This window comes from Trifolium pratense, linkage group LG2, assembly GCF_020283565.1.
Source record: "Trifolium pratense cultivar HEN17-A07 linkage group LG2, ARS_RC_1.1, whole genome shotgun sequence".
Taxonomy (NCBI): domain Eukaryota; kingdom Viridiplantae; phylum Streptophyta; class Magnoliopsida; order Fabales; family Fabaceae; genus Trifolium; species Trifolium pratense.
The window spans coordinates 342,637-369,523 of record NC_060060.1 but is presented as its reverse complement, the minus strand read 5'-3'; the positions used below and the strand labels follow the sequence as shown (position 1 = coordinate 369,523).

At 33.4% G+C, this 26,887-nt stretch overlaps 3 protein-coding genes across 3 annotated transcripts; all 3 read left to right on the top strand.

Annotated features, from left to right (window-relative positions):
• Positions 1-7,612: 7,612 nt before the first annotated feature.
• Positions 7,613-10,641, top strand: LOC123907134 (sucrose transport protein SUC2-like). The gene is made up of 4 exons (XM_045957241.1): positions 7,613-9,397; positions 9,611-9,674; positions 9,818-9,861; positions 10,111-10,641. Exons 1-4 carry the CDS (start codon positions 8,162-8,164, stop codon positions 10,288-10,290), a joined length of 1,524 nt encoding a protein of 507 aa, XP_045813197.1. The 5' UTR covers positions 7,613-8,161; the 3' UTR covers positions 10,291-10,641.
• A 2,554-nt stretch (positions 10,642-13,195) lies between these two features.
• On the top strand, positions 13,196-15,671 carry LOC123907133 (sucrose transport protein SUC8-like). The gene is made up of 4 exons (XM_045957240.1): positions 13,196-14,669; positions 14,986-15,049; positions 15,156-15,199; positions 15,290-15,671. The coding sequence occupies exons 1-4, from the start codon at positions 13,428-13,430 to the stop codon at positions 15,464-15,466; spliced, it is 1,527 nt and encodes a 508-aa protein (XP_045813196.1). The 5' UTR covers positions 13,196-13,427; the 3' UTR covers positions 15,467-15,671.
• A 5,181-nt stretch (positions 15,672-20,852) lies between these two features.
• Positions 20,853-22,291, top strand: LOC123908865 (UDP-glycosyltransferase 1-like). Its single transcript, XM_045959592.1, has one exon. The coding sequence runs from the start codon at positions 20,873-20,875 to the stop codon at positions 22,289-22,291; it is 1,419 nt and encodes a 472-aa protein (XP_045815548.1). The 5' UTR covers positions 20,853-20,872.
• The last annotated feature ends 4,596 nt before the right edge of the window (positions 22,292-26,887 follow it).

Here is a 26,887-nt window from a genome sequence, read left to right as displayed (position 1 = left end):
TTTTGTATTAGTTGAGGTGTTGAGGTGCGGAATGAATGTGTAACATGATTTTGGCAAGAGATTCTTTTGTATTTATGAAGATTTTTTTCGTAATAGAAATATGCTTCATAACTTTAGATTTTTTTGATGCGCTTGAGTTTTGGTCCATGTCCCATGCTTTGTAATGTCTTCCTTTTTAATTAGTAATTTTTGGCCGGTGATTTTATATTTATTTAGGTCAGAAATGTCAATCTAGTTGAAATGACGGTCTCTATCCTGCTAATTTAGGTTCACATTGTCAGCTTAATTGGAATGACTTGCCTTCTCCGATACCATAAACTTTCTTTTAATCAAATTTTAAACGAATTAAGAAAAAACGATCGAGTCGCAATCTAGGGACCCTAAATGGTTGCAAGATCAACGGTTTGCAACTCAAGTAAACGGGTCAAGTTTGAGAAAGGCATAGGACAGACAGGAACAAACAAAAAACAATTTGCTTGTTGTGGAAAAACATCAAATAGTATAGAATAGAGGGTCAACTTAATAAGGAGTGAGAATAACAAATAATTAAATTTCAAAAGGTGGACCAGTTTTACTTTGTTGCATTTGAGATATTGTTGTGGAAAAATCAAGGAAAACCGTGACGGGAAGATAATAAAGATTAGCTAGCATATTTCTTAATTTTTGCACAGTATATATTCTGATGAATAATATTTGTGTCCACTCTAGTTATTTTAGCATCGATCCAAGGTTCTATAAATAAAGAACATTTATATCGATCCAAGATAAGATTCTTATCTCTATTATTAGAAGGAATATAAATTGGAAGCATTTGCTTTGCCAACTATACTAATTAAATATATATTAACTAGGCTTATAAAAAATAATATACATAGATATAGATATATAAATAGAAATGGAGGAAGGAACTTTGTTTGCAAACTAAACCTTTAACCAAGTAATTGTGTTTAAGCGGTTAATACATTTTTTTCGAAGTTAAAAGAATAACGAATATCAAAGGATCTTTGAAAGTAAAAAAGAAAAAATACATTCTCATAATAATATATAAAAAAATAAAAAAGAAAAAAATTACAAGAGAGATAAAAATTGGGGGACATAGAACCTGACCCAGTAAAACCTCACAAAAGTGCAGGTCCACCCAAACAGGTGATATCGATAGGAAAATCAGCACAAATTAAATCAACCTAATCAATCATAACAAACTATCAGCAAACACGATTTAGCGAATGTCTGGAAGCACCAACTTAGGTCTGAAAACTGGTGAGTGAATTGAACGTCAACACAGACCAAATCACATACCCACAACCCCTTGTGATAAATCACAACAAGCATTCAAGACTCTTTCAAGCCAAACAGTCCCGCGTCAAATCTAGAGAGTCACAGGGATATCAAAATGATTGGAAGAATTCAGATTTGATCCTCGGTGAAAATAATTTTTAGCTAAATTTTACTTATCTTGCGGACGAACTTTATATTATCAAGATGCTTTCTTTGATAACCAATTTTTTAATACTAAAAATTATCATAAATATATATATATATATATATATATATATATATATATATATATATATATATATATATATATATATAATTCCTCTTTCACACAGAGAGAGCCAATATTCTAATATCAAGTCCACTACACCACTTTTTCAAGGTATTGCCACTTAAGGTCTTGTCTATGCCAATTCGGTTTTATCATTAGTTAAATAAAAGGTCCCTCGTTGAGTTGAGTTGAGGAATGCGTGTGAATACGGACGATAATTTGACCCATATCCAGAGGGTACCTGTAAAAATAAACGGGTACGGGTGTGGGTACGGATACCTTAGTACCCACCCCACCCCATACCCACATAATATATATTTATTTATTTTATTTATATTATTATATAATAATATATGTAAATCAATTTAAAATAATACGACACTATTAAACTATTACATTTTTTAATAAAAATATTTATTTATAACAAAATTATACAAAAATAATGTGAATATTTAACATAAATATGAATTTTAATTAACATAAGGTCGGTAATAATTTTGTTTATAATTTTCATTAGTCAATATTAATTATGTTAAAATAATATGATATTTTATAATTGATCAATTTATTTTTAGTAAAAATGCGGGTAACGGGTACGGGTAAGGTACCCATAGGGTATGGGGATGGAGGCAAAAGTTGTTACCCACGCGAGTATGGGGATTAGTACGGGTATTTTTTCAATCTGCGGGTATGGGGATGAATACTATAGTACCCTACCCATACTCTACCCATTATCATCCCTACGAGTCATAGATTCTTTTATATAATTGAGGTGATTTGGCCGAAAAGTATTAGCGTCCGTAACATAGTGTGAGGAATGCGCCATACAAGATGGATCATCGTTAGATCAATCTTACGACTTGATATGGTTTTTTGTGTTTTGCGGAATTTGGTGGGATATAATTTTAAGAAAAAAACTCTCCTCAAATATAGGGTTATATGAAGAATACTAAAATTCTTATTTTATTCATCATGCTTATGGCTCTATATATAGAGCTACATAGAAACAAATAATATATTTTAAATAATAAACTAATCCTATAATAAATTCTAAACAAATCATAAATATTCAAAACAAAAATATTAATCTTAAACCCTAATATTATTTTATTTCAAATATAAATTAAAACTATATTTAAATATAAAATCTTCCAAAAAAGATATTTAGGCATTATTCCCAACACTCCTCCTTGACTCAATATTTTTTTTGTTGTATCCAATCTGAGACTTGCGTTGAAATTTTATTTTATTTTTTGTTTCTCAAACTCCTCTTTGACCGAATATCTTTGTGTTGTATCCGACCTATGATTTGAGTTGAAAAAACCTTTTTTGAACACTCCTCCTCGACTAAATATCTTTGTGTTGTATCCATCGTGAGACATGTTAATTTTTGTTGTTGTTGTTCATCCACATTCTTTGTTACTGTTTTTGTTTAACACTCCTCCCTGACTGAATATTTTTGTGTTGTATCCAGCCCGAGATTCATGTTGATTTTTGTTTTTGTTGTTGTTGTCTACATCTTCATATGGTACATGAGCATATTTTTCATGTATTGATTTTGGGTTTTGTAATAGATGTGTATATATCCTACTTTTCATGTATTGATTATGAGTTATTAATACATGTGTAGGTATCATACTTTTCATGTATTGATTTTGGTTTTGGTTATGGGTTATTACATGTGCATATTTCATGTAACACACAAAGATGTAATTGTGGTTATGATTTTTGGTTATGAGTTTTTGTTGATTTTTTCGTCTTCTTCTTCATTATCTTCATCTTCTCCTTCCATTTTCACAGGTCCTTGTGAATGTTGGCTCTGATACCACTGATATGGTTTTTTGTGTTTTTGGTATTGCGAAATTTGATGGGATATAATTTTAAGGAGAAAACTCTCCTCAAATATAAGGTTATATGAAGAATACTAAAGTTCTTATTTTATTCATCATGCTTATGACTCTATATATAGAGCTACATAGAAACAAATCATATATTTTAAATAATAAACTAATTCTATAATACATTCTAAACAAATCCTAAATATTCAAAACAAAAGTATTAATCTTAAACCCTAATATTATTTTATTTCAAATATAAATCTAAACTATATTTAAATATAAAATCTTCCAAAAAAGATATTTAGGCATTATTCCCAACACAACTATACAAAACTCTTGGATCCTTTGAAGTGAATTTGAGACTAGAATTGTCAACTATACAGTTTCATGCAGTTTCACGCAGTAATAAACCTGAGCTGTTCAAACAGTCTAGAACACTCACACAGTAAAACAATTTCAACTGTCAAGCCACTAGGTTTGATTTAGTGTTGAGGGGTTTGAGTAATATGTTAGCTAGAGGTCCTGCGTTCGATCCTCAACTCCATTGCAAACAACAAAAAAAAATAAAAATTATTAGAATTTGGGAGGCCTATACTTAACCACAAAAGCTAGCTTGAGAGTTGAGGTTTGCACTACACTTATAAATGCTATCTTTATCATATCTCTAGCCAATGTGAGACTTCTAACACACCCCCTCACGTCCAGAACTGAACAAGCTGGAACGTGGGATCAACAACAACGGGTGACCCAAATATGGGAGGTCTCCACAACAAACAACAAATGGATCTAGGATAGGCTCTGATACCATATTAGAATTTGGGAGGCATATACTCAACCACAAAAGCTAGCTTGAGAGTTGAGGTTTACACTATACTTATAAAGGCTATCTTTACCGTATATCTAGCCAATGTGATACTTCTAACAAAAAATTCAACTGTCTATTCAGATCAAACGATTCAGAGCTTTGCAGTTACAACAGGAAATCTAATTCCGTGAATTTGAGTCTTTTATGAAGAGGTCAATTATAATTATTTTTTATTTCTTTGACTCAACATATATTCTTATTTTTCATAATATATATCCAAGATATATAAGGCCAATTCTAATGTACTATGTATTTCTTTTGAATAGACATATATTGTATATATTAATTATTATGTTATTATATTATTTTTATATGTGCACATGTATATATGTGTGTACAAAATAAAATAATGGATTGCAGACAAGGACACTACTTGTGTTTCATTGATAATTTCTTCATCTATATCATTATAATTATGACCTTCAATATATATATGATTACCATTATTAACATAAGCAGGATTTTCTTCCACTATAACCATAATCCTTGTACAATCCACAATCATCATTTTCATTATTGTTGAACTTCACATTACTCATGTAACCAAGTCATTTTTCCACCATAATTAGTATTAAATTAGTATCTTAGTACATTGCCATGGCCATTATCATCATTGTTGCTTACAACCATATCCATGATCAACAGAACTCTTTCTGGTTAGTGATCCTCATTATGGTTTTTGATAAGCAAGAATAGTAGTGGCTGAAAAATTTATTTTCTAAATATTTTAAAATGTGAATGAACATGTGCATCACGTGTGAACGTACCAAATTAGATTTAGAAAGCCTTTGTTTTAGGACACTTTCCGTTCTAGGACACTCTTTTCCCGTATAATAAATAGAAGTGCTTTTGAAAAGTGACTTAAAATAAATTTGGAAATAAGAGAATCCAGATTTCAACCGGTCAAGAAAAGTCTATTGTCTATATTCACACGGTCAATGTGTTTAGAGTTGTTTAATCCGATCTTGATTAAACGGCTTAAATTTAAGTTTGAAAATTTAAAATGTTTAAAATAGAAATAAAATTTGTATTTTTCAAACCGTTTGGTTAAGATTGAACGATTTTGAACATTCTGACTACGTGAATTCTTGCTTATGCTGAATACATTAGATCCATTTTCAAAATAAGAAAGGTTCTTTTAAAGTTCAAATCATGATATAGTCACCTTTAAATAATAGATATGGTGATTTAATATGTTTTCCGTCTCTAATTTTTTGTCATAATAATGATTTTTAAATAAGTTTTGTAACGTTTTCGGCCCTCAAATATCATGACATTGTGATTTTAGTCTTCCACTTTTAAAATGAGTAATTTTGACCTTCAATTTTTATTCTCAATTGTATTTTGCAGACCAGACACCTTGATTTTGATGAGATTAAAGCCTACAAGAGCATTTTTAATCCTTTATGGAGGTGCTGACATGGATTTTGTGAAAAAATGCGTCTATATATATATTATCTGACTGTGTGTTGTTGTTTCTACTCCATCGTAACCCTCCACAATATTGTATCGAAAAAAATGGTCAATGTGAAGCTCAACTCATCTATCAAAGGAGTTGAGGGAACAAAAAGATGGGAAGATCGAGTGGCCTTCCTATGATTCACTAGGAAGATCGACTTGATCTTCTATAGGCCATCCCTCACACGGTTATATTAGTACCTCACCCAATCATTGCTTGCTAGGACAAAATATTCAAAATAATGTTCTTGTAGGCTCCAAAATTAATATAAGCAAAATTTATTTTGGTAGACTGATTGAATAACGGATGTATCATGTCTATAATATAAATATATTACATCGGTTATTTAATGAATTTATAAGTAAAACTGCCTATAATTGGTGCTAGAGAGTAGTAACAAAATAAAGTGTTAAGGATATCTCAAAGTTATCAAATAGCCTATCATTTAGGAAATCCCAAGTTTATTCAATATAATTAAATATTGAATAGCCTATCATTTAGGAAATCCCAAGTTTTGTCGTGCAACACGCTTGAAATGATGAAGTGTGAAAGAAATAAGCACAAGCTTTTTGCAAGCTGAAAAGATTTGCAAAGTGCAATTGAAAAGCCAACTATTGGCAAACCAACAAACAATTATTTTACACTATATAAGACATTTTTATTATAATTCTTTTTGTTGACAAATTTTTTATTATAATTCTTAAATATATCAAAATTGTAGTGCCTCTTTTGTTAAACTAAATTAATTTAAAAATTAAAATAACTAATAAAAAATATTTAAAAATGGTTTGTAATTTCGATACGAAATTCTATTAATGTCCGTATGTCACATATTCAGAAACTGAAATAGGTTATTTTCATTCAAAAACGTTTAGATGAAATGACACAAGCCTCTTATAATTTAACTAAGGTTCTGAGTTCGATCTCTTACTTAAACATGCAACAACATTAAATTTTTTAGAAAGAATTTATTGTTCAATTTCACAAGACTGAAGATATTAATCTTTAAACTCGCAGTAGAGGATATCCGAATAAAAAAAAAGAAAGCCGTTTCCAATTGGCAATCAATGAACATATGACTTGAGAGTTAGTGGTCTCCTTGTCAGCACTTGCAGTGATACTAGAAAGTCAAATAGTCAATGAGTCTACTGCAAGTTATTCATCCTTCATTCAACCATAACAATTTGTACTTTTCCTTATCTACTTTTATGTGGTTCACTTCTAAGCCTTGCGAAATTAAAATAATCTATTGTAGCTATAATAACAGTGTTAATAAGTATATGCCCTGCTAATATTTTTACATTTAACTAGAATCAAATGTTACAAATAATTATAAAAAAAATAAAAATGCTACAAATAATTAGAAGAATAATCACACAAAGTTTTGAAGGGAGAAAAACCGGAGGAAGAAGCCAAAACTACTTAATGTCAAACCTAATCCACAACCAAAATAGCCGGTCCAGTAAACCGAATACTGATGGTGAAAACAAAAAAATAATTGCAGGCATATTTTACCCGATAAACCAAATACAATACATTTTTTATTTGAATCTTTCTAACATATTTCAAGCGCATCCCAATAAAAAAACTGCGACTCTAAATTATCGGACTCTCTTCTCCAAGAACGAGACAGTTAAACAGAAATAACATTAACTGCAATTGGTTCCAACATGTTACATACACCGTACACCTTTCCAGCTCAAATGGACATGCACAAAAAACCAAAGCCAAACAAGTATTAAAAAAAAATGCAAAAGCACCCAAACCATAAGAAAATAATTGATATATATGTCTATTTTATTTATAACTGAAATAATTTCTGTAATAATTATAACTGAAATTGTTGGAATTCATTGACCGTTGAACTATTTAAGGCTATATATTACTCCTTAACAGAGTATAAAGAGACAGAAACCTGTAATTACAGGACATCATATATTGACACTTAACTAAAAAGTGAAGTGAATAAACAAACACTGGGAAACAAAATAGAAGTATAGTTTAACCAATCGTTCTCCCACAACTGCAAGCGATTATGAGGAGCTGATATCACTTGATGTCAGAATTGGCTTCGGAATCAGATTAAGAGGTTCAATGGACCAGATAGCAGTGATGAAAACAAAAAAAATTAAGAATATTGAAGTATAGTTTCCTCTGTTTTTGGTCAATAAAAACTGCTGAATCATTTAAATACATTGTTTTTCTTATAGTTTGTGTTTAATTATGACATGTTAGGTATGTGTATAGTGTATCTAAGAATTTCTCAAGATAAGGACACTTAATAAAGCCATTACCACAAAAACATAGTGATGCAGACCCATCCATAATCCCATTCTTCTAATCACATTATAAATTCTCAACTTCTCTTCATCCTTTAAGCATCCCCTTACAAAGAACCTTTGGGAAAGCATTGTTCTTTTCTCTCTTTCTCTCTCTTTAAGAGTGTTTAAACCATGGAGGCTACATCTCCTACCAAGAAAAACAATGAAAAGGCTTTGCCCCTTGAATTGGATACTGTCCAGCCCGTCTCGAGCCCTCTCCGTAAGATGGTCGTTGTGGCGTCCATTGCGGCCGGTGTTCAATTTGGATGGGCTCTACAGCTTTCCCTATTGACCCCATACGTGCAAACTCTGGGAGTTCCACACGTATGGTCGTCGTTCATTTGGCTATGTGGTCCAATTTCTGGACTACTAGTCCAGCCTATAGTAGGTTACTATAGTGACCGAAGCACTTCACGGTTTGGTCGCCGACGTCCTTTCATCTTTGCTGGAGCTCTTGCTGTTGCTATTGCTGTTTTCCTCATTGGTTATGCAGCTGATCTCGGCCACTCCTTTGGTGATGACTTGTCTAAGAAAACCCGGCCGCGGGCTGTTGCTATCTTCGTCATTGGATTTTGGATCCTTGACGTTGCCAATAACACGCTCCAGGGACCGTGCCGTGCTTTCCTAGCTGACCTTGCAAACGGCGATGAGAGAAAGACGAAAACAGCAAACAGTTTCTTCTCTTTCTTCATGGCCGTCGGTAATATCCTTGGATATGGTGCCGGCTCCTTTAGCAAACTCCACAAAGTCTTCCCCTTCACTGACACCGTAGCATGTAACGTCTTTTGTGCGAATCTTAAAAGTTGCTTCTTTTTTGCCATCCTTCTCTTAATCGTCCTCTCAAGCGCAGCCCTCATCTACGTCAAAGAGACACCAAAGACGAAGCTAGAGGTGGTCGACGACGACAAACAAGTTTCTTGTGCCGGAGAGTTGTTCCATGCATTGAAGGATTTGAAGAGGCCAATGTGGATATTGATGGCAGTAACAGCCGTGAACTGGATCGCGTGGTTCCCGTTTTTCTTGTTCGATACCGATTGGATGGGCCGTGAGGTGTACGGAGGAGTTGCCGGAGAGAAAGCATATGACACTGGTGTGAGAGTTGGTTCTTTGGGACTTATGCTTAATGCTCTTGTTCTTGGGTTTATGTCTTTAGCTGTGGAACCATTGGGGAAATTGGTTGGGGGAATTAAGAGGCTTTGGGGGATTGTTAATTTTATTTTGGCTATTTGTTTGGCAATGACTGTCGTCATCTCGAAAGTGGCTGAGCATGAGCGTCAGACGTCCGGTGGTGCCACCGTCGGACATCCTTCCGATGGTATCAAGATTAGCGCCATGTTCTTCTTCGCGATTCTTGGAATTCCTATGGCGGTACGTAATTACTAAATTCATTCTTTAGAATCTGGATTTCCTACTGTAACTCTTTCGGTGTTGCAGTTGTGAAGACGATATAGTAAAATATGATCTTCACAACTGTTACACTGTGTGCTTTAAAGCACAGATGGCCCACTCGGCGAATATTATTTGATTGGATAATTTAATTTATACTAATATATGTGCATTATTTGGTGTGTATTTATGCAGATTACTTTCAGTGTTCCATTTGCTCTAGCATCAATATATAGCAGTGCCTCAGGGGCAGGACAAGGTAAAGCAATTCATAACATACTTAACTGTGTTATAGGTTTTTTGTTTTTTTTTATTATTTATCAAAAGATATTTCATTATTTTGTTTTTCAAAAAAATTAAATGATTATGGCCTTATTTTTCTTTTTTCTTTAAAATATTCAGGTTTATCTATAGGAGTATTGAATCTTGCAATTGTGGTACCACAGGTCAGAATCTATTTACTTCATGTTCTATTTCCATTATTCTTTTTTCTTCAATAATAAATTCATTTGGACTTGAGAATTTATTTATTTTTTAACGATCAAAGTTAGTTATTAATATACCAAAACATTTCTAATTCATCTTAACTTAAACTCGAATTCTTTTACTCCTGAACTCCTTTTAACATTTAGCTCAAACTAATCAAGTGAAAAATTTGTTATTTTATTTGACATATGATTTATATGTATGTATAGATGCTGGTGTCAACACTCAGTGGACCTTGGGATGGTCTGTTTGGTGGTGGTAATTTGCCGGCATTCGTGGTGGGTGCGGTGGCTGCTGCAGTTAGTGCCGTATTAGCAATGGTCTTGCTGCCGTCAGTAAAACCAGAAGATGAGGCCAAGGTTAAAGTTGCAGCAGGTGGTTTTCACTAATTCACTCAACGCAATAAGGGGACTTACATAGGTTTCATTTCAATTTTTGCTTCCATCAATGTGTAAAAGATCAAGATTGTAGCATTTTGATTTGAAACTTATGTGTATTAGATATATTTTTAGCAAGAACGAATCAACGGCATGGTGCGTACCGTGATTTTTTGGTTAACCGTAAAGTGTGTCAAACCAATCACAAATAAATATTTAATTAGTGCGACTACAAGATTTTGGAAGAAAATTGATAAAGTGTGTCATTCCGCTCCACTCCGCTCTGTACTGTTTAATCAATCCAAACAGAGCCTACGTCTATTGATTTTAATGAATTAGTGACATGGTTATACTTTTGTTGAATCTAATGCTTATTCATTCTTTCTTGCACTTCATTTATAAATAATTTTTTTGCAATCTAACTTTGTTTAACCGATTAATTAGATAATTTGATCGATTAACTAAAGGAAAAACACGATAACTACATCCATGATCGGTCTTGAGATCTTTGGTATCTTGAAGACAATTATTAGATAGTGTCTTTTGTTTTTTTTTTGAACAATAGATGGTGTCTTTTTTTTTTTTTTTTGGTTTTTACTCTCTTGTTCTTAGGAGAAGGGACCCTAGTAGTCTAGAGTTCGGGGCGAGTTCTGACATCAAGTGGTTTCAGTCTCCTCCCAAATGCAGTTGTTGGGAATCGAATCGTGATCCTCCCTATCAAGTTCAGCGTCAATTACTACTGAACCAATTAACATTTGGTATAGATGGTATCTTTTGTTAAACTAATTGTAAGTTAGGAAATTAATACGCAATATAATTGAGATTCCTTCTTTTCTTCAAACAAACTAGTAACACCAATTAGTAAGAAACTATGTCTGTCGAGGGTATGTTTTTTAATTCATCGATCCAAGAGTATTAAACACAAATTAATTGTGGGGTCTTACAAAAAATAATTAATTGTTGGGTTTAAGATAACGTGGAATTTGATCCCTCCCCATAAATAAAAGTGATTGGACCAAACATTGTGACTTGCAAAATCTTGTCTTAGTAGTTAGTACCATTATTTGAGTACACGAGGGTAGTGTGCCATTGTGAGAGTGTTGTTGGATATTCAAGTGTTGTTTAAGTTTGAGATCAAACTTGAATATTTATGATTAAAAGTTTAATTTTAAACTTATAGTGAAATTGAGAATTTTATTATCAATTTAGAAATTTTATTGTTAAAAAAGAAATGGTGACACACAAATAATATACCATAAAATTTAAAATAAATTGAATATTAGATAAATAATACTCTCTCCGGACACAAATATAAGAAAAAATAACCGTTTATGCGGTTGTTTACGTGGAAATTTATATCCAACATCGGTGTTTAAGAAATTTAGTTAAGTGTAGTTAATTTTCTTAATTTAATGCAAAATATGAGTTAACTTTACTATATTACCCTTTGAAAAAAGATTTATACGTTGGAAATCACATAAACTTTTGAAAAGTGAAATGATTAAATAAGGGTATATTAAAAATAGTAGTATTAATTAGTTTAAAAGTAGTTGACTTTTGTTTATATTTGTGTCCAAAATTTAAAGTGTTTTTTTTCTTATATTTGTGTCCGGAGGGAGTAAACTATTAATGACCTTTGTTCATTATCATGTTATATATGTGACTCTTATAATCATGTATATCAAGAACACTACCAACAACCACACATGACACCTTAAATATATTATGAAGTTTTAAATAAAAAATTAAATTTAAATATCAATAAATAGGGGAAATTATGTTTTTAGTCCCTACTTTTATAGCGAATTTCGATTTTCATCCCACTGTAAAATAAAATCACTTGTTTTCATCTCTACAAAAAAAATCTTTTGTTTTTAGTTTCTAATGGGTAAAATTTTGACCTTTTTTCACATTTTTAGAGAAGGGAATCAAGTTGCTGACACCCTTCCTTCTCTTGGTTGTATTTTATCTTCCTACACCTTTTGGCTTGAACCTCCTGATTTTCTTGCAGCTAGCTTACATAGGAACAAGCAAGGTTTTACAACCTTTAGATATTGTGTTTGATAGAGTTTTGGTTTTTGTCCCCTCCATCTTGTTTTGTTGTTCTCTTTTTCTTATTATCTATATATTTTGGGTTGGTTAGGTTGCTGCTACCAACTTCTTTTGCTTAAAAAAAAAATAAAAATAAAAATGACATGTTAATTCCATGTCATCAAAAATCATAGTCAGCATTTGTCAAATTATCAACTACTTGACATGTCAGCTAAAAATTCACTTCAAGGACCTTTTTAAAAGTTTTGGTATTTTGCAGGGACTAAAATCAAACTTTTTTTTGCAGGGACTAAAATCAAAACAAGCCGTAATTGCAGGGACCATTTTCATATTTAAGCCTAATTATAAATAGGAAAATGCTAAACAGTGCCCCCGGGGCACAGGTTAAGCATATTAAAATAGAAATGTTGTCTCGAAATACGTGCATTCAATGCCTCAAAAGTATAAAATGTTGTCTTTTCAATATATATTTTAATTTTTATTTCCTTTTTTGGTATGCTTAACAAGTGCCCCGGGAGCACTGTTTAGCATGACCCTTATAAATATGAATAGTTATATTGAAGGTTGTTCAGCACAAAAACTTTAGTCTTTTAGGTACATTATATATAACAAATCACAATATTGTTGCAATTACAATCTTTAATTTTCTCATTAAAAATTTCACTAATTAAAAATTACGGAATTTGGTATGATATCTTCTCAAAATTAAGGACAGATAACTTCATGATAAAATTAATGACAGATATAGCTTCATAATAATTTGTTTTGAGCAAACTCTATCCCTAACTCTATATATAGCTATGTATGGTTAATACTAGCTAGTTTTTTTTTACTTAATATAGAGAGAAAACGACTGATTGTTACTATGGATGAAAGGAAAAAGAGATTGATAAAAAATCCTCCAAGAATCATGCAGATCCATTAATCATCCCATTCTCCAAACATTATAAATTCAAGATATCCACCTTTGAATACTTAACCCCATTTCATTCCTCCAACCTCTTTAGAGAGGAAAAAATTTCCTTTCCTTTCTAAGAGAATTAATAAACTGGAAAAACACATCCCTTTAACCTTTTTATTAATTCTCTTCTTTAACCATGGATTCTACATCTCCAGCCAAGGAAAACAATCATGATAAGGGTTCCTCCCTTGAATTAGATAATGGGCAATCCGCCCCTAGCCCAATCAGTAAGATGATCGCCGTGGCATCTATCGCTGCTGGTGTTCAATTTGGATGGGCTCTTCAACTTTCTCTCTTGACCCCATACGTGCAGACTCTTGGAGTTCCGCACGCATGGGCCTCTTTCATTTGGCTATGTGGCCCAATATCTGGACTTCTTGTCCAGCCTATATGTGGTTATTATAGTGACCGTAGCACTTGCCGGTTTGGTCGTCGTCGTCCTTTCATCTTTTTTGGATCTCTAGCTGTTGCTATTTCTGTCTTCCTCATTGGATATGCTGCTGATCTCGGTCATTCATTGGGTGATGACATAACTAAAAAAACTAGACCACGAGCTGTTGCTTTCTTCGTCCTAGGATTTTGGATCCTTGACGTAGCAAACAACATGCTCCAGGGACCGTGTCGTGCTTTCCTCGCTGACCTTGCTGCGGGTGATGAGAAAAAGACGAGAACAGCTATGGGTTACTTCTCTTTCTTCATGGCCCTAGGTAACATCCTTGGATACGCCGCAGGTTCCTACAGCAAACTCCATAATTGGTTCCCCTTCACTGAAACCGAAGCATGTAACGTCTTCTGTGCGAATCTTAAGAGTTGTTTCTTTTTCTCCATTATTCTCTTGGCAGTCCTTGCTGGTACCGCCCTCATTATCGTCGAGGACAAACCAATGGAGAAGCATATGGTGAGTGATGACGACGACATGCAGGTTTCTTGCTTCGGAGAAATGTTCGGTGCAATGAAGGAATTGAAGAGGCCAATGTGGATATTGATGTTAGTGACATGCGTAAACTGGATCGCGTGGTTCCCATTCTTCTTGTTCGATACCGATTGGGTTGGTCATGAGGTGTATGGCGGAGTTGCAGGAGAGCCAGCATATGACAATGGAGTGAGAGCTGGTTCTTTAGGACTTATGCTTAATGCTATTGTTCTTGCTTTCATGTCTTTGGCAGTAGAACCATTGGGAAAAATGGTTGGAGGAATCAAGAGACTTTGGGGTATCGTTAATTTCATTCTGGCTATCGGCTTGGCAATGACCGTCGTCATTACTAAAATTGCAGAACAAGAACGTCAGCTTAGTGGTGGTGCCACCATTGGAAATCCTTCCGAAGGTGTCAAGATCAGCGCCATGCTCTTCTTCGCAGTTCTTGGTATCCCTATGGCGGTAAGTAATTATTCAATTCACTTTTAATTAAGGATCTAGATCCCATATCATATTATATAGCTATATGGTGCAACAGCCTTAAAGACCATTTATTGGTAAGGTTTTTTTCTTTACCTCTAACGGTCTTCACAGCTGCTGCATTGCACTTTTATTAAAACACTACCATTCGGCTCGGTAATTATTATTATTATTATTATTATTATTATTATTATTATTATTATTTTTTATTTTTTATTTTTTCGGAAAGTGACTATTATTATTTGATATTTTACTTTATACTAATCTAAAATCATTATTTGCTGTGTATTTTGTCCAGATTACATTCAGTGTTCCTTTTGCTCTAGCATCAATTTATTGCAGTGCTTCAGGGGCAGGACAAGGTAAAGCAATTCATAACATACTTTGAATGTCTTATAAGTTTTTTGTTTTTTATTATTTATAAAATAAAATTCATAATATTATTATTTTTTCCTTCAAAATATTCAGGTTTATCGTTGGGTGTTTTGAATCTTGCAATTGTGGTACCACAGGTCAGAATATATTTACGTCATTTATACTTTTTTATTTAATAAAAAAAATGTGTTTCATTATTTGACATGATCATTTTTATGTATATATAGATGTTTGTGTCAACACTAAGTGGACCTTGGGATGCTCTATTTGGTGGTGGTAATTTGCCGGCATTCATCGTGGGTGCGGTGGCTGCCGTCATCAGTGCCATATTGGCGATGGTTATGTTGCCCTCGGTCAAACCGGATGATGAGGCCAAGGTTAAACTTGGTGGCAGTTTCCATTGATCTCGATTGAATAATATTAAGGGGTATACATAGGTTTTCTTTCCAATAATGCTTTGATTGGGATGTGTAAAAAGGATCTTAGCATTTTTTGATTTGAAACTTATGTATTTTAGATTGATTTGAATCCTCTGATGTGAATAAAATTGAAAATGAATTAAACATTGATGGTAACAAATCTCATGATTTATCTTTGATTTAACTCAAATCAATTACTTTAGAGAACCTCAAATCTATTTTTAGCAAACGTTGAATCGTTGGCATAGTTGTATATATACTTCTATGGAATCCTATCAGGCTCGGCCATGAGGGTAGGCAATGAGTGCCATGGCCTAGGGCCCATTAATTTTGGGGGCCCAATTTCTTTTATACCTACCTACTATTATTAAAAAAAAAACCAATTATATTTAAAAAAAAAAAAATCATGCTAAACAGTGTCTCGGAGCCATAGTTTTAAAAACCGGACCGGACTGGCCGGTCGGACCGGGAACCGGTGGGGTGGCCGGCTCGGTTAGCATCCAGAACCGGTTCTGCTTTTAAACTGTCGAAAACCGCTGTGAACCGGCCGGGTCGATGGTTGAACCGGGAACCGGGTAAATCCGCGCGCGAACCGGACCGGTTTGGAGAGAAATTGAATTATTTCAAAAAAAATCATATTATGTTGGATATGAGAATCGAATACAGGTCCTGTCTATACTTCAACATCACAACCACCACTAGGCCACTTACATTTATGTGATATTCATTATTACTGAAATATATTTAATACTATTACACTAGTTATAAACAACAATGACATTCCTTAAAAAAAAACACCATGGCATATATTAATAAATACATTGATAATTTTTTTTTCTTATTATTTAATTTAATTCATTGTTTTATTTTAATGTAATATATTTGTTGGTGTTTCATGTTGGCCTTATTTTGCTAAAACAAATATTCAAGTTAGATGTTGAACTGAATGTTTCAACATCAGGTACAAGCAAGATGTTGGATACAATGCTTCAACATTGGATATCACATCCAGTGGGCCGGGCCTGATGTTTTTTTATTCTCGCGTGGAGTTCTATTTATGGAAATCTCGCCTTTTTACTTTTGCACCAAGCAGCACGCCTTTCCTAATGTTCTAGAAGGCGACCATGACCTAGTTTTGTTTCAGAATGCATCAACTATTTATGGAAACAAAACATTTGATTCAAGAATATTCCTTGAAGTAACTTCTGGACCTGCTGCGTTTTTGAAGCCCAATTCAAGACCTAGCTCGTGCTATATAAAGGAAGACTGAACCCTTGTGCAACTCACTGAAGCCGAAATTGAGTTTAACAAAGCGTGTGTTTAGGGTTTTAGTATTATTAATTGTGTTCCTCTTCTTGTATTACCTTGATGCAAGATTAAGGACTGTGTGTTACTGTGTTGTAATATCTCCGGAGCTTCTAAGCAAGAAGATAGTGTGTATGAACCATTCCTAAGCTTTGAAGTACGAAATTGGTGGATGTTTTAAGAAGTGTGTCTTCATCTGTAAACTGTAACGTGTACGATCACAGTGGCTGTGATTAAGAGGAGTTGAGCGGAGGTTCTCATACCTAGGTGTGACTTAGGTAGAATATAGCACGGGTGGTGATTAGGTGAGAAGTCATAAACGGGGCGTTTATTGAGGGCTTTGAACTAATACTATCATAGTGGATTCACTCCTGAATTGGTATCCCCCAGAGTAGGCTGTTATGCTGAACTGGGTTAACAAATAAATGTGTTATTCTGTTTCGTGCATTTTATATTTCCTTATTGTTCGTCTATTTCAGTGTTGAACACAGTGTTGGATCATCGGATCAAACATACAGTGTTGGAGCATCGTGTTCAACATCGTGTTACTAGTGTGCCAGAATTTCAATATTAAATAATGTTGTTCTAATTAAAAATTATGATATAATAATAATTTTATTGACTAAATTATAATATTATATGGTTGGATATGTGAATCAAAATATAAATAACGATAAAATGAGACACTTTTGTGTTTTTCCTTTTAAATATATGAAATTTTATTAAAAAAAGTTTGAAGGAAATTTTTTTTTCATTAAATTTTATTGTTATGAAATTCAAGTTAATATTTTAAATTTTTTATATAAGCCGGGTCAATAGTCGTGCGGTCTGACCAGTGACCCACTGGTCAGACCAGTGAACCAGTGACCCAGTGCCTCGACCGGGTCGATCACCGGTCGGGGTTTTAAAACATTGCTCGGAGCACTTATTAAGTATATCCAAAAAGAACATAAAGTATAAAATTAATGTTGGTAAGTGAATATTTTACACATTCAAGGTATTGAATGCACATGTTCCAAAGCAGAATTTCCTTATTTATGTGCTTAACCAGTTCCCGGGGCACTGTTTAGCATTTTCCTTAAAAAAATAAAACATGATTAGGCCTATAAAATAAGTGTTACTCAAAATGTAATTGAGGTCCAATATTTTTGTTATACCTAGTACTCCCTCCGTCACAAAACAATTGTCCCTGTTGACATTTATTTTGACCGTATTTTTTTTACTAATGTATAAAAACAAATATACATTAGCAAATAAGATCTTGTTTGATTTGTCTCGATGTATATTTTCACAATATTAAATTTTTATAATTTTTCATGAAAGAAAACTAAATATGTTAATGATTCAAATTATGCATTGGTATGCGTAAAGGACCATTGTTTTAGGACGGAGGTAGTAAATAATTAGGCATAATAGTAGAATTAAAATAGAACCCTGCATAAGAACAACAAAAAGACGACAACACCTATTTTTGTTCCTAATTCCGGCCTATTGAATTTTATTTTTTTTCTAATACTTACAAGGTATGTATGAATTATTGGTTTTTCTTGTTTAGGTTTTAGCGTTGTTTTATTTTTTGTGTCCCTAATTTTATTAAGAAGTTATTTAATTTATTTTCAACAAATTGTTAATACTTAATATGTTATTTAAATTTATTTTTTTGTTATTAAACTATTATTATGTATTGATGCTATTTTTTTTATAGTATGTATTAATGCTTGTCTTGTTGTCTTTTTATTTTCCCTTTAATAAAAAAATAATTTTTTTTTTGCCTAGGGCCCATAAAATGTCAGAAACGGCACTTTGTTTCTGTCGTCGCACTGGAACTTTGCCTATAGCTTTAAAACATGTACTGAATAATAAACAAGCAAACAATTATTTCATTTTTTATTTGGGGGTTGTCCAGCAAATGACATTATTATATAATTGTTTTGGAAATATGAAAAAGTACGTAATTGAAAATTGCATTGAATGAGAAATAATCCTTGGGTTGCCTCCAAGCAGCGCTTGTTTAGCGTCGCTAGCTTGACGCATTTCCTCTTATTCGTGAGGATAGGTTCGCCTTGTCTGCCATTTGTTCTTCTTTGTAAAAGGCATAACATAAATCATGTTTACCGGATATGACTCCTTTTACACAACTCTCTTTCTTACTTACCTCGACCTTTGGTTTCTAAGAAAATTGTACATGTAATAATAAAAATGAGAGAATAATATTTTTACTAATTTATCGTTATCAAGTAATGATATATATACCATTGGGGTTTGTTAATTTAGATCCACCTAAAAATATGAAAGTCTAAATTAGCAAGGTGCACCTTTTTACTTTGGACAAAAAACCCTTGACATTTAGTTATTTTACACTAAAAAATTGAGAGGGTTAGTTAGGTAAATTTTATTAAATGGTGTTCACTCATTTGCTAATTTAGACCAACTTAATTATAAATATTGCAAACATAAATACACAACCTAGGAAATCAAAAAATGACAACTTAAAAAAACATGTTACTCAACTTTGATATTTTTCTCTCTTTAATCGAAACAAAGTACTGTGAAAATAAAAATCACTGCGTTTTATAGTAATCCAAAATTTTAGTCTTTCATATAAAATCTTACATTGATTTTTTTGTTTTTTTTATAAGCAAATAATTGAATTATAAGGAGTATAAGGTGTACTAAACCCTTACAATTCGGGTTGAGTACACCTTATACTCCTTATAATTCAATTATTTGCTTATGAAAAAAACAAAATACCAATGTAATAATTTAAAGTTGCTGTAATAATATCATTAATAAATGTCCCTTTGGGAACATCCGTTAAAATTGGAACGATATAGGGAATAATATCATTAATAATATTCAGATGCTATTATCATTAAAAAAAAAAAATTGTAAACCAAAATGATGGTAGGATAGGAAAAAAACTAAAAAAGAAGATAATAATTTGGAAATTTGGAAACATCATCAGGCATCAGTCATCACGCACCAACTAATACTGTACGGTTTTTTTTCCGACAAATAAATGGAGACTTACTAAATTAGCCTTCTAGTTAAAATTGATTGGAATAGAGGTAAAGGGATATTCTTGTCCAATGTGATAAGATGCACTTTGCTAATTTAGACCTTCATTAGGTGAATTTAAATTAGCAAACCTCATTCACCATTATGCTATAAATATAAAACGATTGGCCCCGTTAAATATAAAAAAAAAATGATGAAAACGAATTGAAACAAATTACAATTGAAAAAACATATTAATATTACATTGAAAATTAAAGGCTTAATTAGTCTTTTGATCCCTTAAAGATATTTTAGGTTTCACAATAGTTCTTTAAAGAAAAAAAGGTCAGGATTGGTCCCTTAAAGACACATTCGTTTCTCAATTGATTTTTTTTGTCAATTTTTTACAAAAAAACGTTAGTTTTAATAGACAGAATTGTCAATGTCATTAAATGTAAGTGGTCCACCAAAAACCTTATTAATTTTTAAAATTTTAACCATTGGAATTTTTTGTTATATTTGAAGTTAAAATTTAACGGAAAAGACCAATATGACAAAAATATATGTCTTTAAGACCAATCCGGGCCTTTTTTTCTTTAAGGGACCAATCCGAAACTTTTTTTCTTTAAGGAATCATTGTGAAACCTAAAATGTCTTTAAGGGATCAATAGACTAATTAAGCCAAAATTAAAAGAGACATTCATTTTAGTACAATCTGTTTTTGATAATAGGTTAATTATTTTTCTATTTTTTAAAATGACAATTTTTTTTACTCTTTTCTTACCGTTTACACACTATTATCATTAAAAACATTTCAAACAAATGCATCTTTTCATATTATCATTAAAATATTTCAAACAAATGCATCTTTTCATAAAAAGTCAAATATAATATTTTTTTCACCATAGTCAAACTTATAATTAATATTATTTAATAAAAAAGGAAACTTTCTTCTTCACTTTTGACCATAAAAAAAAATGTTCACTAGTTATTTTCACATAATAACCTAAACCCAATCCCCTTAAATACACCTATTCCCTTCTCTTCATCTTCATGTGAATTAACTCTTGCTCGTTCAAATTCTGAAACATGAAGGATACTATAGTTATGTACCCTGCTCTTGGTAGTGGACACTTAATGTCCATGGTTGAATTAGGTAAACTAATATTAACTCAACACCCTTCATTTTCCATCACTATTCTCATTCTTACATCACCCAACAAAAACACAACCAACAAAGACACAAACCAAAAAACCCTATCTCCACAAGAACAATACATAGCTTCAGTTTCAGCCACATTTCCCTCAATTAATTTCCATTACATTCCTCCAGTTTCATGCCCTATAACACTTCCACCACACTTAATCACCTTTGAAGTTTCTCACCAATGCAACCACCATGTTGAAAATATTCTACATTCAATTTCCAAGACTACAAACCTCAAAGCTGTTATCTTAGATTTTTTCACTTATAGTGCTTCACATGTCTCTACTAAACTTGAAATCCCTACTTACTTTTACTACACTTCAGGTGCAATTGCTGTAGCTATTTTCCTTAATTTTCCATCTTTTCACCAAAATGCTACAAAACCTATTACTGATCTTCATATGTCTCTTAATATACCTGGGACACCAAAGAGTTTTTCAATTGATGATTTACCTGATGATGGTAAGGATACTGGGAGTATAGGGTATCAGTTTTTGCTTGAATCGGCGAAAACTATGAGGAAATGTGATGGGATTATTGTGAACACTTTTGATGCTATTGAAGGAAGAGCAATTAAAGCTTTGAAAGAAGGGTTGTGTGTTCTTGATGGAACTACACCATCCATTTTCTGTGTTGGACCTTTGATCACACCTTCTTATGGAGGAGATGAAACTGGGTGTTTGAGTTGGCTTGAATCACAACCAAGTCAAAGCGTCGTGCTTTTAAGTTTTGGGAGCATGGGTAGATTTTGTAAAGCTCAATTGAATGAGATAGCACTTGGATTGGAAAAAAGTGAACAAAGATTTTTGTGGGTTATTAGGGCTGATTTGGACTTAGAAGAGCTGAGTTTAGACGAGTTGTTACCAGAAGGGTTTTTGGAGAGGACAAAGGAAAAGGGAATGGTGGTAAGAAATTGGGCCCCACAAGGTGCAATACTAAGTCACGACTCTATTGGTGGCTTTGTGACACATTGTGGATGGAATTCGGTGTTAGAAGCAGTTTGTGAAGGGGTGCCTATGGTGGCGTGGCCTTTGTATGCGGAACAAAAGCTGAACAAGGTGATTTTGGTTGATGAAATGAAGGTGGCTTTGGAATTAAACAAGTCAAAAGATGGATATGTGAGTGGAACTGAGTTGGCGGACCGAGTTAAGGATTTGATGGATTCCAATAAAGGGAAAGAGATTCGACAAACGATTTTTAAGATGAAAATATATGCTAAGGAGGCAAATGTCGATAGTGGAAGTTCATTTGTTGCTTTGACTAAGTTGGGTCAGTTGTTGAAGCAGAAGAACTATGGTTGATTGAATAATCAAAGTTTTTCATGTGATATGGATATCTTTGGCTCCTATCACACCCATATCGACATAGTATTAGTGTGTTGTTTCGTTAATTTGAAAATAATAAAATGGTGTAGAAATTGAGATTTAAATATGTCTAGAATTTTTTGTTTGTTAATTACTCTATCCTTACAAAAATTGAATAAGTTTTTAATTAAACTAGTGGCAAATATTTGTGCTATCACACGGATTTATTATAGATATCACTATAAAAAATTCAACAGTTAGCGGAGTTTATTTTGAGGCGATTATTATACGAATTTAATATAGAAAGAACCCAAAATTCCTTTCGTTCTACTATATATATATATATATATAGACTTTTGGTCAATGACCCTAGATCATTTCATTCAACTACACAAACCCTAAAACCCTTTCAATTTCAATCAACTCAGAACCAGATATATATAGACTTTTGGTCAATGACCCTAGATCATTTCATTCAACTACACAAACCCTAAAACCCTTTCAATTTCAATCGACTCAGAACGAGGCTTATGTAGTAGCAACCCATCTGAATTATCGCATTTTTCTCACACAATATTCTTCAACCTTTGTTCGTCACCTATTAATCTCAGGTTTTCTCTTATCTCACATATCTAATACTATAAAATGTATTATTCTCTTTAATTATTTTTTTATTTTTATTATTAGTATTAGTAGTTTTTAGTTTTAGCTTATTAGATTCGAATTTCATGCTAGATTATAGACCTGTGTGACAACATAGTGATTAAAGGGCCAAAGTTCAGCTAGGGAAGGAGGAGATGGTTATCCAAAATTTGTTCAGCTAGGGTCAAATGTTCTGTTAACTCGTCGTGTCCCTTGTTTCTCTTTTCTTCTGTTTTTTTTTTTAATAAGAAAAAAAAATTCAAAATACAAAAGAGTATCGGAAGTAACATCCTGTCAACATCTAACAAACTCTCTCGTGCAAACAAATGTAAAAAACAGGTACAATAGAGGGACAAGATCATGTGGAGAACTTAAAGAAATATTGGGTTAATAAAATATTCTTATCATTATATTTATAACTATTTGTAATTATATTTTCATTTACTCTTGTCATTATATTTGTAACTATTTGTAGTTATTGGAAAGGGAGAAAAAACTCTTACAGCAACTACTCCTCTTGTGTAATCTTGATGCATACAAAATCTGCATTAACACACGATTGAGGGATCCAACTCAAAGAGATTTCATCTCAGTTGGAGACTTCTAGGGAAAAGATACGACCGTGGCCATCATGATGTTTAGGAGACAACTATGTTGCCATAAACTGCCGTTTCAGATCGGAGTTGGAGCAGAAGGAGCCATGAAAATCCTAGCAGAGTGTCATAGAGTTTTGATTCATATGTAATTTATTATTGTTATTATTACTTTTTAAACACTAACTTATATTGGAGTCAATGAAACTTAATTTTGTTGTCTTTAGTCATGTGAGATACCTTTTGAGCTCTTCTTTTCGTGTCCCCCACAATTTCTCACGTATGCATCTCCTGAAATACTCAAAATACATCTCTTACTATCTAGGTGGCACATTCAATTCGCACCCTACATAGCCAATTGATTTTTTTTACTCGATCCTAATGTATCCACCCTTCACGTCCCCATGAATGAAAATATTATGAAAAAACACCGTTCGCTACTTAGAGTGCAAACTCAATTTTTACTTTTACTAGTGAACCTTATAAAAATTTGGCCACTTTCCATTACCATACTTTGATTCGCCACACACACACAACGTATATTTTGTTTCATTCAAAATATTTTCCTATGGGGGTGAAGGAAAGGTTCACACCGAATAATCCTATAGGAATTGAAATTCCAGACCAGTGAATCTATCGGGTTTCTTTCTCCTCCTCCTAGAAGGGTGAAGATGACAAAAAAAATTGATTTTTATAAGGTTCGCATCGTAGGTAGCGAACTCAGTTCACATCCTAGGAAGCGATTTTTTTCTCCCAATTTTTACTAGTTACACACTCGCAACCTAACCTGCGAGGGGATAAAATTAAAATTTCAGGTGCATTTGAGAAGTTCAGGGGCGCTGCTTGATAAATTCGAGGGGCGCGAAAAGGAATACTCCTGCCCTCTTTCCTCAAGCCCAATTATGCATATGACTGGCCAATCTATCTTTCTATGAAATTTACTTTTCGCACCCCCCGGCAGAAGTGAGCACCCCCTGATATCCCTAGACTACCCCTCTCGCTACTTGTCAAGCGAGGGTGTAAAATGCCGAAAACTTCTACAACACTGTTCGCTTTGTGATTAGCGATAGCAAGTGTTCGCTCCCTAGACGGCGAACTAGTCGGCAACTGAAAAAACAGTCCCCCATGCAGTCAAAGGAGAATGACACCTGGCCAAACGTGATTGGACACATGCTTGGCCGTGCCATTGCTCCAGCCAATGAGAATTGATCAACAATTCTATAAATAGGCACCAAATATGCCATATTCTCTCCACCATTCTATCCTTCTCCCTCATTCTCTCATTTTTCATTTTTTTTTTTTAAGTTTTGATAGGTGTTATTAGGTTGTTATGTTGTTTTTTTTAAGTTTTTTTTTTTTTAGAAAGTTATAAGTAATCGAAATGGCCGGTGGGGAAGTGGTGGAGGCAGGTAGGCTTTGCCGAATATCCCCTCCGGCTAAACTGATCGATGGTACCAAGTTTACACTTGGACCACACAAATGGAGCTCTCCCATGCACAAATGAGAGTGTCCCATTGCTTCAAATGGAGGCGCTGAATAATATATTATTTTTGTCTAAAGCTCATTCCTCGTGTGTTTCCCATTTGATTAAATAATGTATTATTTTTGTCTAATGTAGTTTTGTTTTCTTGTAATGGATATCAATAAAATTATTGTTATTGCAAAGTCTTAATGTTGTTGTTGTTATTATTATTATTATTATTATTATTATTATTATTATTATTATTATTATTATTATTATTATTATTATTATTATTATTATTATTATTATTATTATTATTATTATTATTATTATTATTATTTTTGAGACTCTTCTTCTGTCAATTTGCAGCGCAACGTTCGCTGACTACGTAGCGAACGGTTTGTCCGCTCGCGTAGCACGCAGCGAACAATGCGCCCGCTCACTCCATAACCTGCGAATGGTGTCCTCGCTCGCTCCCTAAATAGCGAAACCCTTCAAGATAAAATCATGCTAAAACAGAGTTGCATGATCTAATCATTTAAAGAAAAATTAAAAACTTAAATTAAACAATCTTTTAATACCAAAATATCACTTCATATATTTATATATTAATGTGAGGAGTGATTTACATTTTGTACTTTAACCAATTTACGCCAAAAAAATCAAAAAGTGGTTAAAGTGATTAGTCTAACGATCGATGTACACTTTTAAACTAAACAAATCTAATCATTTGTTAGATCCGCATCAAAAAGGTCGTCTGCAACGTTGTCGTCGTCAAGGGGTATCAGCACTTTAATTTTATCTCTAACCACCGGTCCATCGTGAGCAAGCTTTAGTTTGGTATACTTTTCCATATGATGAGCATATCTACTCGGCCAATTGTGAGCAGATTTTAAATGGTGTCGCACCCACATTTTATTGGTTAGAGGTATTGGACTGTCCAGCTTTAATGTTACTTGCATGAAATGGTTGCGGTTTACCCATCCGAGGCACATTAGTTTATCTCTACATGACAGTTCACCTTCTAAAGGGAAATATGTTTCAGAAATCCCGTTACCAGTTAGTAAGACAACTGCATATTTGTACTTTTATGCTATTAAAAATCCCATGTCGGGCATGATCATCCACTTGTCCTCAAGTGCCGGTCCAAGAGTTTCCGGAATAATAGCATAATTGATTACATTGTATTTTTCTTCGGAACCAAACACTTCTATATATCTTTTCTTGTTCTTCTCAAGTTCAATTGACAAATCAAGACGGATCATACTGTGTGAATCTGCAGATTCCCCTATTAGCCTAGCAACAGCCCGAAATCCACAGTGTCCGTCCGATTCAAAATCTTGGACGTTTTCAATAAACGGATGCATGAAAAGAGGCAACTGTCCCAAGTTGGGCCAAGAAGGTTTTGTTTTCGGAACTCGTGCCGGGTTTGGCGATGACTGACTGCATTTTCGTGAACTTTTTTGTCGTCCCTCCGATAGTTGAGATTGATCATGCCGAGACTCTGCATGCTCGAATAAAGAAGGAGAACGCTTTGTAGACCGCTCCTCTGGAGTACAACTTGGCCTATTTGCCCAACCTCTCGACGCACCTTTAGTTTTCACTTGGCTTGGAGGTGGGCACATAGTGGTCGTCTCCGGATACACAAATTGTCTGAACCTTTCTTTTATATGGACCTTCATGTCGTGGTCAGCATTCTTGAACATTTCCCGAAGAGGTAAAACATTTAATACACTATTAAAAAGAATGCAGTTGTTCTGGTACTGATAGGGTTCGCATTCCACAAAGTGAACACCTCCGATGTTCGCTTCGTACATCGCGAACACCCCCCATGTTCGTTGTGCAGGGAGCGAACTAGATCAGTAACAGAAGCAGAAGTAGTTAACAGAGGCCGGA